We start from the raw sequence: 13,060 nt of genomic DNA on the forward strand, positions 1-13,060 counted from the left end.
CTGTGTGTTGTTATATTTAATATTAATTAGACGCTAAGTGTTGAACATAATTTTATTTTAGTTTATTAAATTTTACTGTATTTACAAATTTTGATTAGATATTTTATAATAATGAATATTCAAATATTATTTTTTTATTAAAATTTATTTTCAATAATTTTGCATTGTGGTCTCTTTGACAATTTGTATTTTTTCGAATTGAGTTTTTGAACTCTAACCAAAATAATATTTTAATCACACACATTTCATGAAAAAAAAAATCAATTCATTTAATCATAGGACAAATATTGTAATTTTATAATCTTATAAATTATTATTTTTTATTAATCACAATTATCATATCACATTTCATAAACTTTCTGCTTATTTTTCATTACTTTTTATTTTTTTTTCTTAATTCAAACAATTTCAATGTTTCTACATTTTCCTCAAACTCAAAAACACATCTTCAAATTAAGCATAGTTGTTTATTTTCTTTTGAAATAAAATCTCGATCGTTGCACTTTGCTACCGATGGATGATGATCACACGCACAATCCACATCATATCACATCACATAACATCACCTGATGGTGATGGCGGTGATGGTGCTGCGTTCATCCTCGTCACTCTTCCCACTTTCTTTGGTTTCTGAAATCCTCAACAAAACAAACATCCCAAAAACAACCATTAAACTCCCTACTACATTTCTTTTCCACTCCACTCTCTAAGCTCAATTTCGAATTAAAGTTTCTTTCTTCCACTGTTACAAACTCGCTGTTTGATCTTACTCCAACCACGAGATGCTTCAAACTTTCGCTTTTTAAGTCTGTCACTTTCGTTCAATTTCTGAAGGTATTTGAGGTCAGCGGTCAATTTCAACTTGTGGGCATTTCTGCAAATTTAATTATCATTTGTGGGTCGTCGACAAAAAACTTTTTTTTTTCTCCATCACTTGTGGAGTTTGTGGACTCTCGCGTTTTGTACTTGTGAGGATTCTGAGGTTTATGCTGTGCCTTGGGGTTTAAATGATTGTCAATTCAAATGGGTTCTTTCTAAATAAGGGCTGAGGAAGTTTTGAGGGAGTTTGTTAAATGCTGCATGATTACTAGAAATGATGTTCATATTTGGGATTTTTGAGTTAATTGTGGTTTTGGAGTACTGAAGACTGGCCCAGACAGTGCCACTGTTTTGATTTCTTCGCGTTGTAGGTTAGTTTTATGTCGTGTCGTGTGTCTAATCCAACTCAATTGTGCAATGCAATCTAGCATATGTTTGTCCTGTAAATGAGTTTGGGTTGTTTGTTCCATTAACTCTTGATTAGGTCAATTGGTAATTTGGTGTATTTGTTTTGACAGAAAGCAAATAATTTTCAGTTAGTGTACAGGGCTGTCATGCTGAATGTTGTTGCCAATAAGTGGAGTAATAGGGATGAATTCTTCAATGGAGGATATGACTTTGATTCAGCAAAGCCAGCGACAACATCACTTGGTTGTGAGAGAGCTTGGTGAGGAGATTGATTTGGAAATTGGACCTGGGGAGGATGACCCTTCATTTGGTAATGCTGCTCTAATTAGTGCACCAATGCGGGAATCCTCTGCAGAAGAACATGGTGAGAGCAAGCAGATGGTCATGGTTTCTCAAATTCGTAATGATTCTCAAGATATGTCCAAGAACCAACAGGTGAAAAGGAAGAAAAAGGTTGTCAAAAGATGGAGAGAAGAATGGGCAGACACCTATAAATGGGCTTATGTTGATGTGAAGGAAGGGACACCTAGGATTTTCTGCTCTGTCTGCAGGGAGTATGGCCGGAAGCATAGAAGAAATCCTTATGGGAATGAGGGTAGCCGAAACATGCAGATGAGTGCCCTGGAAGAACACAATAATAGTTTGCTTCACAAAGAGGCTCTTCGTCTTCAAATGGCCTCCAAAGATAAAATTGTGGTTGACAAGCCTATTTATGTAAAAGGTTGGCCATCTCAGCATGCTGCAATAACTGTCATGTACAGATAATTTTTTTTTTTAAATGTTAATGGTTGTATATTCTGTTTTGTAATAGTTGAGTTGAACCATCTGTTGTGCCCTGCCCCTGTTCATTTTATTTTCTGGTCATAGGTTTATAAAAAATATGTTTGTTGTGTTTAAAAATAGATGCATTTAATCAATTACATAGGATAATAAGAATATGCTTCACTTCTGCATTCAACGTTTCAAATGATCTTTAGTTTATGAAGTGCACGCATTGTGTTGTTTGTTAGATAGATCTGAATGTTCTTGTGAACTATACTGCTTCCTTTAGTGGTTAAACTACTGACTGATTTGAAAGTATCCTATGGCAGACAACCATTTTATTAATTTAATTTTGTTCCATCACTGGTTTAATGGTTGCTTTGCAAAACTTAGTTTCCCAGCACACTTTTACTTTCAAATGCTTGCTTTCTCCTTTTTTTTTTTTACTGAATAATATAATACTAATTTTACATTTTTGTTTACAACTGTATCTGTATGCTGACTGTATCCTGGAGTTGTATATTTTTAGCTTAAAAACATGGTATGTGTACACTCATTCTGTTAGCTAAGAGAATTAACCAGCAGATCAGTTTAACTGTTTAGTTAGTGGCTCAACTGTGCTGCTACAACTGAACTACTTCAGTTGCAACAGTATACCATACACAGTTTCCTTATATATTCTGAGCTGTACTCAGACAGCAGGGTTAATTCATTTTGTACTAGAAACCAAATAGACCATGAATAGACCATTTTCAGACTCGGTCTCAACTTTTCTCTCGGGTTCATTTCCTTTTCTCTTACTGTTTTCCTCCTTTCATATAGTGCTATATCAGAGGACCTGGTTCTTAATCCCTGACCTTAGTGTAAATAATACAGATAATTTTAGTTCTTTTTTTCTATCCTTACCTGATATCTAACAATCAAGATTTGTATTCTCATTATTATGGTAAATTTCTTCTCATTTATGTTCTTCTGAGTGATATAATTTTTATTTTACAGTTGACATAATCAATTTTTTGAAACGAGTATATGTAATTGATTAGAAGTAATCTTGATATCTGAGAATCAAGATGTGTATTATCTAATATCTAACAATCGATGTTTGTATTATCATTACTATGGTCAATTTCACTCATTTCTGTTGTTCTGAGTGATAGAATTTATATTTTACAGTTGACACAAGCTTGAAATGAGTATATATTGGTTATCTACACACTGAATAATATGTGGAATTGACTACAAGTAATCTTGATATCTGACAATCAAGATTTGTATTATCATTACTATGGTAAATTTCAGCTTATTTCTGTTGTGATGAGTGATAGAATTTTTATTTTACTGCTGACAATCAATTTCTTGAAATGAGTATATGTTCGTTATCCACACTGAATAATATGTGGAATTGATTAGAAGTAATCTTGATATCTGACAATCAAGATTTGTGTTATCACTACTACGGTAAATCTCAGCTCATTTCTGTTGTTCTGTGTTATAGAATTTCTATTTACAGTTGACATAATCAATTTCTTGAAAAATATTGGTTATCTACATGTGAAATAATATGTGGAATTGTCTAACAATTCTTATAAACATGCTTATGTTCTTGAGTATTGTCTAACAATTCTTATAAACATGCTTATGTTCTTGAGTCTTGTCTAACAATTCTTATAAACATGCTTATGTTCTTGAGTATTGTCTAACAATTCTATAATTGAAGTTGCCATGTCAAAAACGGCTGGATCAATTCTTGAAGCTACTCTGAAAAGGGACCCTCATGAGGTTGAATTTATTCAGGCAGTCCAGGAGGCAGTTCAAGCCCTTGAAAGAGTCATAGCAAAGAACTCTCGGTGTGTTTTATTCAAAATGGCTATAATTTTATATTTGTTTATACTCAAATAATAAAGCCAATGCTTTAATATTAGATTCATCTCACCAATATTCTCATGTTTCAGTTATGTTAACATCATGGAGCGCTTGTTGGAACCTGAACGAATGATTATTTTTAGGGTTTCGTGGGTGGATGATAGGGGTGTGACACATGTAAATCGGGGCTTTAGGGTACAATATAACCAGTCAATGGGTCCATGTAGGGGTGGTATTCGTTTTCACCCATCAATGAATTTAAGTGTTGCTAAGTTCCTTGGTTTTGAACAGGTATTGTGAGTAATTTGGTATTTATATAATACATTATTTCTCACAACTAATAACTTAACTTCTGTAGAATTTATTCTATTTTAATAAACCATAAACCCTAAACCTGTATTCACTCAAAATACTAACTATACAATGTCTGAGTTTGGTTGAGCATGGATGTATATCTAAGCCTTTATTTGTTTATATTTGACAAATATACTTAGAGTCACATATCAGGAAAAGTTAAGAACCCAGATTCTGAGCTGGATTTCTGTGTTGGACCACTTTATAGTTTATATGACACATCCTTCTCTACAGACTTTAAAGAATGCCTTATCACCATACAAATTGGGAGGAGCAGCTGGTGGGAGTGATTTTGATCCAAAAGGAAAAAGTGATAATGAGGTGAATTTCCAACTTATTCAATTCAATCTCTACTTAATTAGTTTTCTAATTACTAATTGTTACTTTGCTAGATTATGCGATTTTGCCAAAGTTTCATGAGTGAGATGTATCGCTACCTGGGGCCTGACAAGGTAACTAAAAGCATACTTTTCTTCACTATCGATTTAACCTTTTCAGATTCAAGGCCTATTTAATGAATTATTCTTGAGATGGATGGATGTCTACTAGGACCTTCCATCCGAAGAAATGGGTGTTGGTACTCGAGAAATGGGGTATCTTTTTGGACAGTATAGACGTCTAGCTGGTCATTTTCAGGTAATTCATGCATTCTCAAATCCTAACAAATTGGTAGAAATACTAGTAATTTACCTTTTTTCTTATATATTACCTCCCTGTATGTTTATCCCTCATACTGAGTTCCTTGATGCACTTTATGTAAAAACATCATTATAATAAATCTTAATGACCTAGAAAAAATTGAATAGATAGAGCAAACTATGCATCTTACATTTGCAAACCTAGAGTAAGCATTATTTTCTGCATATTTTGTAATTCCATAATCTCTTTAGTTGTTAGCTTATTTCCTTTGAAGTACAATGACGTACAATACAAGTCCAAACAACAAAAAATATCATTTACGAAAATAGAGAAATATTATAAGTAATCCTTGTAAATAACCTTCTCCCTTTGGATCCCAAAGTCAAGCTACTCACACAGATAATTCTCTTGTTCTCTCTAAGGCTTTGTTTGGTTGGGGGTGGGAGTGGAAAGGAAAGGAAAGGAGGAGAAAGAGAGGCTGTTTGGATGTAGGGAAAATGAGTGGATTTGAGTGGAAAGTGATATGGAAATTTTTAGTGGATTGGATTGATGTGACTAAAAAACAAATGTAAAACTTTAAATATAACGGAGATGACTAATATGTCCTTGAGATATTTTTTTATAATGTGTGTAAATCTTATTTGAATGGTGAATAATTTTTATATTTAAACTTTAGAATGAATTAAAAAAATATTGAGTAGGGAAAGAATTTTTTTTTTTTTAACAATTATAATATTCATTTGAAAATATGTTATGTATATATTGACTTATATATATTAATGTTTTTAAATAGATTTGCTTTACATTTTATTTCCTTATTTCTATTGTTGTTTCTGACATTTTGGAGAATTGAGGCCCGTTCTACCCTTTTGTTCTGTTCTCTCTCCAACTTAGCTTTCTCTATTCTCCATCTATCAGATTGACATTGGCCTTTTATTTTTCTCTGTAACCTTTTTCTTCTGTCTTCTAAGTTCTAACTTGAGTCTTTACCTCTTTACATATTTCTTTTATTCTTCAACTTGTGTAGTTATTGTCTTGTGTAGACTATTTGTTTCGACTATTAATTAAAATTCTTTAATTTTTTGGTTTTTCCCTCTTTTTGATCATTTAATTATAAGTATTTAAATCTTTAAAATAGCATTTGTCCTGCTATGTGCATCCCATATTGTGATTTTGGGAATCTGTTCTCTTGCTGCTTCTATCCGAGATTGACAACTATGGACTTAATTGCCAAATCTAACAGTAAAAGAATTGGTTGTTTGTGGTTGTTTTTTGCCTTTATGGGCTTGGGATCATTGCTTTACTTTGCCGAAAAGAATGTTACATATCTTGAATGTTACTATCATGTAATATGTCTAATCAGTTTACAAACATGTTAGCATTTGTGGCAGAAAAGAAAACTATGCTTCTTTTTGCTGGGTATTTTTCATATGTATGCCTTACTTATGCAGGGAAGTTTTACAGGGCCAAGAATATTTTGGTCTGGTTCCAGTCTTCGACCTGAAGCTACTGGCTATGGGCTGGTAATTTCAATATTTAATTTTTACTCCGTGGATGTATGGTTAGATATGAAAATTTGAATGATTAAGTATGAAACGTGCTCCATTTAGCCTTTCATTTTCTGTCCCTTTATTTTTTGGTATTTCTGTATGAGATAACCTTTTATGGAGGTCCTGTCAATTTCTTGTGCATTTATTAAATAAAAAGAAGACCAATCTCTAACCATTATTGCCTAAAATCTCATATACACCAACTCATCACTTCAGAATAAAGGGCATGTATAACATACAATCCCATTCTTTCCTATAAGATTATCATAAAGGGTTCTACTGTTTCAAGTTATTACATTATTAACAAATTTGTCATATGCTTCTGCAGGTTTTCTTTGCCCAGCTCATGCTTGCTGACATGAATAAAGAACTCAAAGGATTAAGGTTTCTATTTTAATTCAGACCATTTCCTAAACACTGTTGCTACTGACTTGTTCAATGTTGGAGCTTCTAACCTTCTGATCATCATTATGTTTTATAATTAAGTATCCGTAATCTTTTCTTTTCAAGTTGATATATTCTTGAATTCAAAATTCCAATATTATTAGAGACTTGGAAACTCCCATTTTCAGTAATTTCTTTTGCTAACTTGTTAGTTTTTTTTAATACATTTATCTAGCGTGGAATTTGTTACTTTCTTTGATTTCACACATTCATGAGACTGGAATACTTTTATAAACTATAATTTTGTAATTTCCTGTAGATGTGTTGTGAGTGGTTCTGGAAAGATCGCAATGCATGTTTTAGAAAAGCTAATTGCTTATGGTGCTCTTCCTATTTCAGTATCAGGTAATATTGTTTTTTTATGAATATAGGGGGGTTACTGCATGTATTAAAATGCTGAAAAAATAAAAATTTGTGCTTGGTAAAATAAATCTAGGATTATAATTGCCTTATATTTTGAGTACCTTTGTGTATCCTGTCTCTTCAAGGAGTATTTATTTAAAAAAAAAACATTTGTCAGATTCCAGAGGATATTTGGTTGATGAGGATGGATTTGACTACATGAAAATATCATTTTTGAGAGACATCAAAGCTCAGCAAAGAAGCTTGCGGTTTGTATTATTTCTGTTGTTTGTTTATGCTTTCTGCTTACTATTTTGTATAATTTTACTGTCCTTGTTCATAAATTGACAATATGTAGAGACTATTCAAAAACCTATGCTCGGTCCAAATATTATGATGAAGCAAAGCCGTGGAATGAAAGGTGTGATGTTGCATTTGCTTGTGCTTCACAGAATGAAATTAATCAATCTGATGCCATTAATTTGGTCAATTCAGGTTGTCGTATACTAGTTGAAGGTAGTTGTTCTCTTAAGATGCAAATGCAATGTTGCCCCCCTCCACTTCCTTCTTTCTCATTTCAACTGATAGAATTGACTTGTTGAATTTGAATCCTAGGTTCAAACATGCCTTGTACCCCTGAGGCAGTTCAGATTTTGAGGAAGGCTAGTATTCTCGTTGCTCCTGCAATGACTGCTGGTGCTGGAGGGGTGGGTTTTTTACTTTAGTTTTCCTATGTATATTGCATACATATTCCCACCATAATTACAGCGACATTAATGATTGTGGTAGTAGTGGTGGTGGTTACAGCCACTACCATTCCTAATAGTGCCATGAGTGAAATGCTATTACATCCACCTCAACTGAAAATGTGAATTATATCCACCTCAACTGAAAATGTAAATTATATCCACCTTAACTGAAAATGTTGATGCAAAGTTACTTATGTATTATATTTTGTTTATTAGGCAACAGTTGGGTTGAAGATGTATAGAATCAGGAAAGGAGATGGAGTAATCTTCGAATGTTGGGTCTTTGTGTGATGAATTAACACCTTTTCCCTTCACTTTGATTGCTCCCCAAATTCAGGCATATTAATTGTTTAATAAATACTTGCCCCTATTAAACTTTCATTAGATGCAAATATTTAGTGGTTACTTGTTAAATTGACGAGCACGACTTGGCTCAATGATAAGTTTATTGTCTTACTACCTATGGTCATTGGTTAGTCATGGAAACAACCTCTCTCCATCCACCAGAGTTTGTGTTTATTTGACTTTCTTAAGACCCTACAATGGTGAGGTGCACTTCTGGTGTTGTTAAATTAATAATCATTAACCTGAAGGTTTCATTTGATTATGATTTAGCACCACAAAGCAGTCAATTGACGTGATCCCCTCGTGGACTACTATTAGAATCTTTTGCTAAGCCATGTCTGAATAGGTTCATTTCAAGCGTTTATCATTTCACCATAGAAAACATCAAATTGAAACCGTGATCATAAGTGTATCAGGATGGGTTAACATCATTTAATTGGTTTTATTTTCAATTGATGACAGATTCAATTTCAACATCAATATTAAGGCATGACATTTGTTTGGGCCTTTCATAAATCTTCTGTTCTCCATGCTAACTTGCTTGCAGGTTGTGGCTGGAGAACTTGAACTGAATCATGAATGCAGTTTGATGCACTGGTCACCAGAGGACTTTGAATCTAAATTGCAGGTAGTTTGGTGAAATAATTGCTCTTACAAATCATATAGTTTTCTTAACATTTGTGGTTTGGGGCTAACTCACCCAAAAAAAATCAGCTTTTAAGGTAAGGTTGCCTCTTATATATTATAACTTAATTATATATTTAGTCAATGTAGAATCTTCAATATATCCACTCATGTTGAGAATTGACATCTCAAGCATGAGACTAGATATTTACATTTTTTATGAATTGTAAATGGTTGCTAGATTTGGTGTTGTTTAGTTGTATGTTGTTCTTATTGACCCTTCCTATTCAATTGGATTTATCTCATTCTTAAGTTATTTGAAAAGAATGATTCAATGTCCCTAAACTAAGCTATGTTTCTTTTGTGCAGAGGAATGCATTATAATGTGTTTTTTTAGTTACTCATGTTTAGTTAACAATTTTTCTTTCACCCTTTAGTAAGCATTTTTAGGAAGTCCCACATCGTGTGCCTCAATTCTTAGAGTGTGACTTATGTATTTCTTGGACAACTTCACTTAATATAAATTAGTTTAAATAGAATTCTACCAAAGCTTATAGCTTATCTTGGTATATCGCTTATTCTTATTCTAACTGGTTCTTCTTATGTTATGCTCTTATCATAAACTTGTCTCAATTTTTTTGAGTGTGGCCTTTTATTATTAGGGAACTTCACTAAATGCTAATTGATTTCAAGTTGAAATCTTAAATTCATAAACTGCATGCAACTTTATATCAACTTCTGCACTCAAATTTGCTTGTTTCTTGGGGGCAGGAAGCAATGAAGCAGACTTATCAGAGAGCTATCAAAGCTGCAACTGATTTTGGTTATCAAAAGGAAAGTCCTGAGTAAGTGCTTTCTTCATTAACGTTACAACAATGATGAAGGCTACTACATAAACTTTAATTCCCAAAATTAACGCTCCTCAGTATAAACAGAGTAGATATGTGAATTCTGAGATGCAATGTTTTTCTATTATAAAAAAGAGGAGTGATATATTGACAACTTGCACCAGTGTACAACCTCATTTGTCTGCCTAAGATTTCAATTTTTACATGAAATGATGAAAATACAATTTCTTCATATCATCAATCACAAGTTGTATACTGGAGCAAGTTGTCAATGTATCATTATTGTATAAAAAAATAAAACACCTATTAGCCATCCTTGTATTACACTTTTATCCAAAAAAGTAAAATGAAACTTTTAGGGGCAACTGTAGATTCTTGTGGGTGTAGTTTCCTTGCAATGGATTTGTTTGAATGAACAAACATCTTGAAATGTCTTCTAAATTTGCAGCCCCAATTTAATATTTGTATGCTTGTTATGTCAGGGCTCTGGTGCATGGAGCAGTCATATCTGCCTTTCTAACCATTTCTCAAGCCATGACTGATCAAGGCTCTGTATAGAAGTTCATATTGCAAAGTTTTGAATGCATCCAAATTCTGATCTTAACCAGTTAGCACCGTGGTTGGAAATCTGCATTCACTGAATAATCCAAATCATTGCTGATGTTAGTGTCAAATTGTCAATGATAGGATGACACTATTGCCAAAGAATATTTCCTTGAAAAATATATAAGAAAGATTAAACTTAGAAAAGAAAGATATTTAGAGGATAATTAACGACAGAAGAGACATCATTATTGTTGCCAAGAAAAAGGAGAAATTTTCCTTGTCTTATTGAGCTCATCTTGATGCTTGTCTCAAACATGAGATTATAAATAAAAGGGTTAGCATTGAAATTTAATATGCTTTCTTGTTCAGTAGTCTTCCTGCCAATGTGAGAAAATCAGTCAACTGAGATTGATCGAAATGAGAAGGATGAACATATATCTACTGTTTGTTTATACACATTATATAATGTAAGAGATATTTAATTTTTAACTAGTTCCTTACTAATTATAATTTTAAAGTTAAATTAACAATTTGGTCTTGAATTTGTTTGGTTAGATTCATTCAGAACACTTGGTGGTGAACATTGAAAGACAGTGGGAAGTTAAAGTATCACTTTTTTTGTCCATTGTATTTTTCTTTCCGGTTCTGTTAACAACACTGCATGTTAAAGGTTAACACAATTTTAGTTTAAAGAGGTTAATATAGATAGACAGATAGAGGGAGGGTACTAGAGATAAAAGAAATTACAGGACTAAAATGAAAAAAAACTAAAATAAGTGATATTTATTGAAAAAAATCGAAGTCCTAATGTATAAGTTTAATTAAAAATTCATATATAATAAAAAAATCATATTCTAAATAATCACGCATTTTTTAATATATTTTTCCTTTTTTATTCAACCTTAAAAATACACTTATGTTAGAGCAGGTAGGGATGATCTGGTTTTGTGGTTGGTTAGGAGTAGACAAAGAATTAGGTTGATTTTCTATATTGTAGGCTTTTGGTAATAGAATAGGTATGTTGGAGAGTTAGGTATGTTGAAGATTTCAGAAAAATGACAATGTATGTCATCACTCAGAACTTGCTTAACATTTATTATATTTCTACATTTGGTTTCTTTGGACAAGTTTATGATAGGAGCATAACATAACATGGGTTGAATTAGACTATAAGACAACTCCATGTACATAGTTGGATATTGTGGCAAGCTTTCCAAATTTTGTGTATGGCTTTGCACCTAAAGCAATGTCCCAAGTATTTATTATTTTTGTAGCATAAGATTATGTTTTGTTGTCTAGTTGATTCTCGAATGATCATCTTAGAAAGAAAAGTATCTTTTGTATTAAGTAGTAGACTTTAGGTCTAACTTCAATATTGTAAAATTGGCTTATAAGATAGAATTTGTACTTGCTTTTATACTATGAAATGTCTTTATCTCTAGTCGATATGAGATCTTTAACACTTGGTGGAGGAGAATGAAAAGAAGTTAAAGCTTGACCAAGAAGATCATTTCTCATCATGTCAAGCAATTAAGGTGAGAGAAAGTGAAAAGGAGAATACATCCTTGATCAACTATGAACAAACTTATTTTGACATGGACTTCCACAATGAAGAACTCATTCTATTAGAGGATATCACAAATGAGGAAGAAAAATTAGATAGGACTTTGAAGTCGTTGGATGGAGGTGAAGATGAGACAATTTTAAGAACGACCCTGGTAAACTTAAAATAGTTCGTATATAACAATTACATTTTTTTGAACTATGTAGTACACAACAATCTAACTTGGCCAATAGTGTTTCTCATTTTGATAAAAAAAAATATGATTGGACATAACTTCTTTTTTTTCTATTATGACTTGTTGTATGTAACTTCAAAAAAGAATTCTTTTTAATCATGTTTATAATTGTCTCATTAGAAATTTTGTCGCGATATGTGTTGTTTATAACTTAAATTTGAGAAGGATCATCTAGACCGATATTCTTTTGTAATGAAGCATCATAGGTCAAGACATAGTTGTTCTTGTTGAGATTTTAGATAATCTAACCCTTGTAGTCCCTCTAGACAGTCCAACCCCTAGTGGTTCCTCTATGAGTTTTGATGATAACACACTAAACATGATTTACTTGTATAAATCTACATTTATTTCATGAGTATTCTAATGTTTGTTATATGTTAGCCAAATGATATCTAGATCATGAAGTGATATCATTAGACTATACGCAAAAAAACACTTTAATGATCTTCAATATTCATAATCAAGTCTTAACAATAAATTATTTCTACATGTAAAAACAACAATAAAAATGAATATCTAGAATCTTAAATATTGTTTATTATTTTAAATGAAATATTAAAATAAAAATCAAATTAACCGTATGGAGATACTTAGAAAGGATAATTAAAGTTCTTGAGATTATAAAATCAAATTGTCATGTCCCTCTAGTTTATGTTAGAGACTCAATTGAAAAAAATATAAAGATTTTGAATACTTAATAAACAAAATTTTAATAGAAAGTCAATTAAAAAATATAAACATTTTGAACTTTCAATAAAACATAAATTTACTTAAAAATCAATTGAAATTATCAGATTGATCATGGAGTTAAAACTTAATTATGTTAAGACACGAAAGGAAAATATAAGATAATACCAGTTAACAACAAAATCAAATAACAGATACTCAATTAATAAATATAAAATAAAACAATTTTCTTAATAACAGGTTAATTAAAAATATTCAAAGTTAACTAAAATATGATAAAT

At 31.8% G+C, this 13,060-nt stretch overlaps 1 protein-coding gene across 6 annotated transcripts; it reads left to right on the forward strand.

Annotated features, from left to right (window-relative positions):
• The first annotated feature begins 442 nt into the window (after nucleotides 1–442).
• Nucleotides 443–10,645, forward strand: LOC137818496 (uncharacterized). 6 transcript variants are annotated; one of them, XM_068621954.1, is made up of 16 exons: nucleotides 443–834; nucleotides 1,338–1,948; nucleotides 3,707–3,836; nucleotides 3,942–4,143; nucleotides 4,441–4,527; nucleotides 4,599–4,658; nucleotides 4,756–4,842; nucleotides 6,297–6,368; nucleotides 6,724–6,779; nucleotides 7,099–7,184; nucleotides 7,360–7,450; nucleotides 7,540–7,697; nucleotides 7,797–7,888; nucleotides 8,823–8,903; nucleotides 9,671–9,744; nucleotides 10,230–10,645. In XM_068621954.1, the coding sequence occupies exons 2-16, from the start codon at nucleotides 1,381–1,383 to the stop codon at nucleotides 10,303–10,305; spliced, it is 1,920 nt and encodes a 639-aa protein (XP_068478055.1). In that variant the 5' UTR covers nucleotides 443–834; nucleotides 1,338–1,380; the 3' UTR covers nucleotides 10,306–10,645. The 6 variants fall into 6 exon arrangements, 5 of the variants coding, with proteins under 5 accessions (XP_068478055.1, XP_068478054.1, XP_068478053.1 ...); XM_068621953.1 differs by having other exon boundaries at nucleotides 502–843; XM_068621952.1 differs by having other exon boundaries at nucleotides 513–1,190.
• The last annotated feature ends 2,415 nt before the right edge of the window (nucleotides 10,646–13,060 follow it).

Source organism: Phaseolus vulgaris, chromosome 10 (genome assembly GCF_000499845.2).
Source record: "Phaseolus vulgaris cultivar G19833 chromosome 10, P. vulgaris v2.0, whole genome shotgun sequence".
Lineage (NCBI taxonomy): Eukaryota > Viridiplantae > Streptophyta > Magnoliopsida > Fabales > Fabaceae > Phaseolus > Phaseolus vulgaris.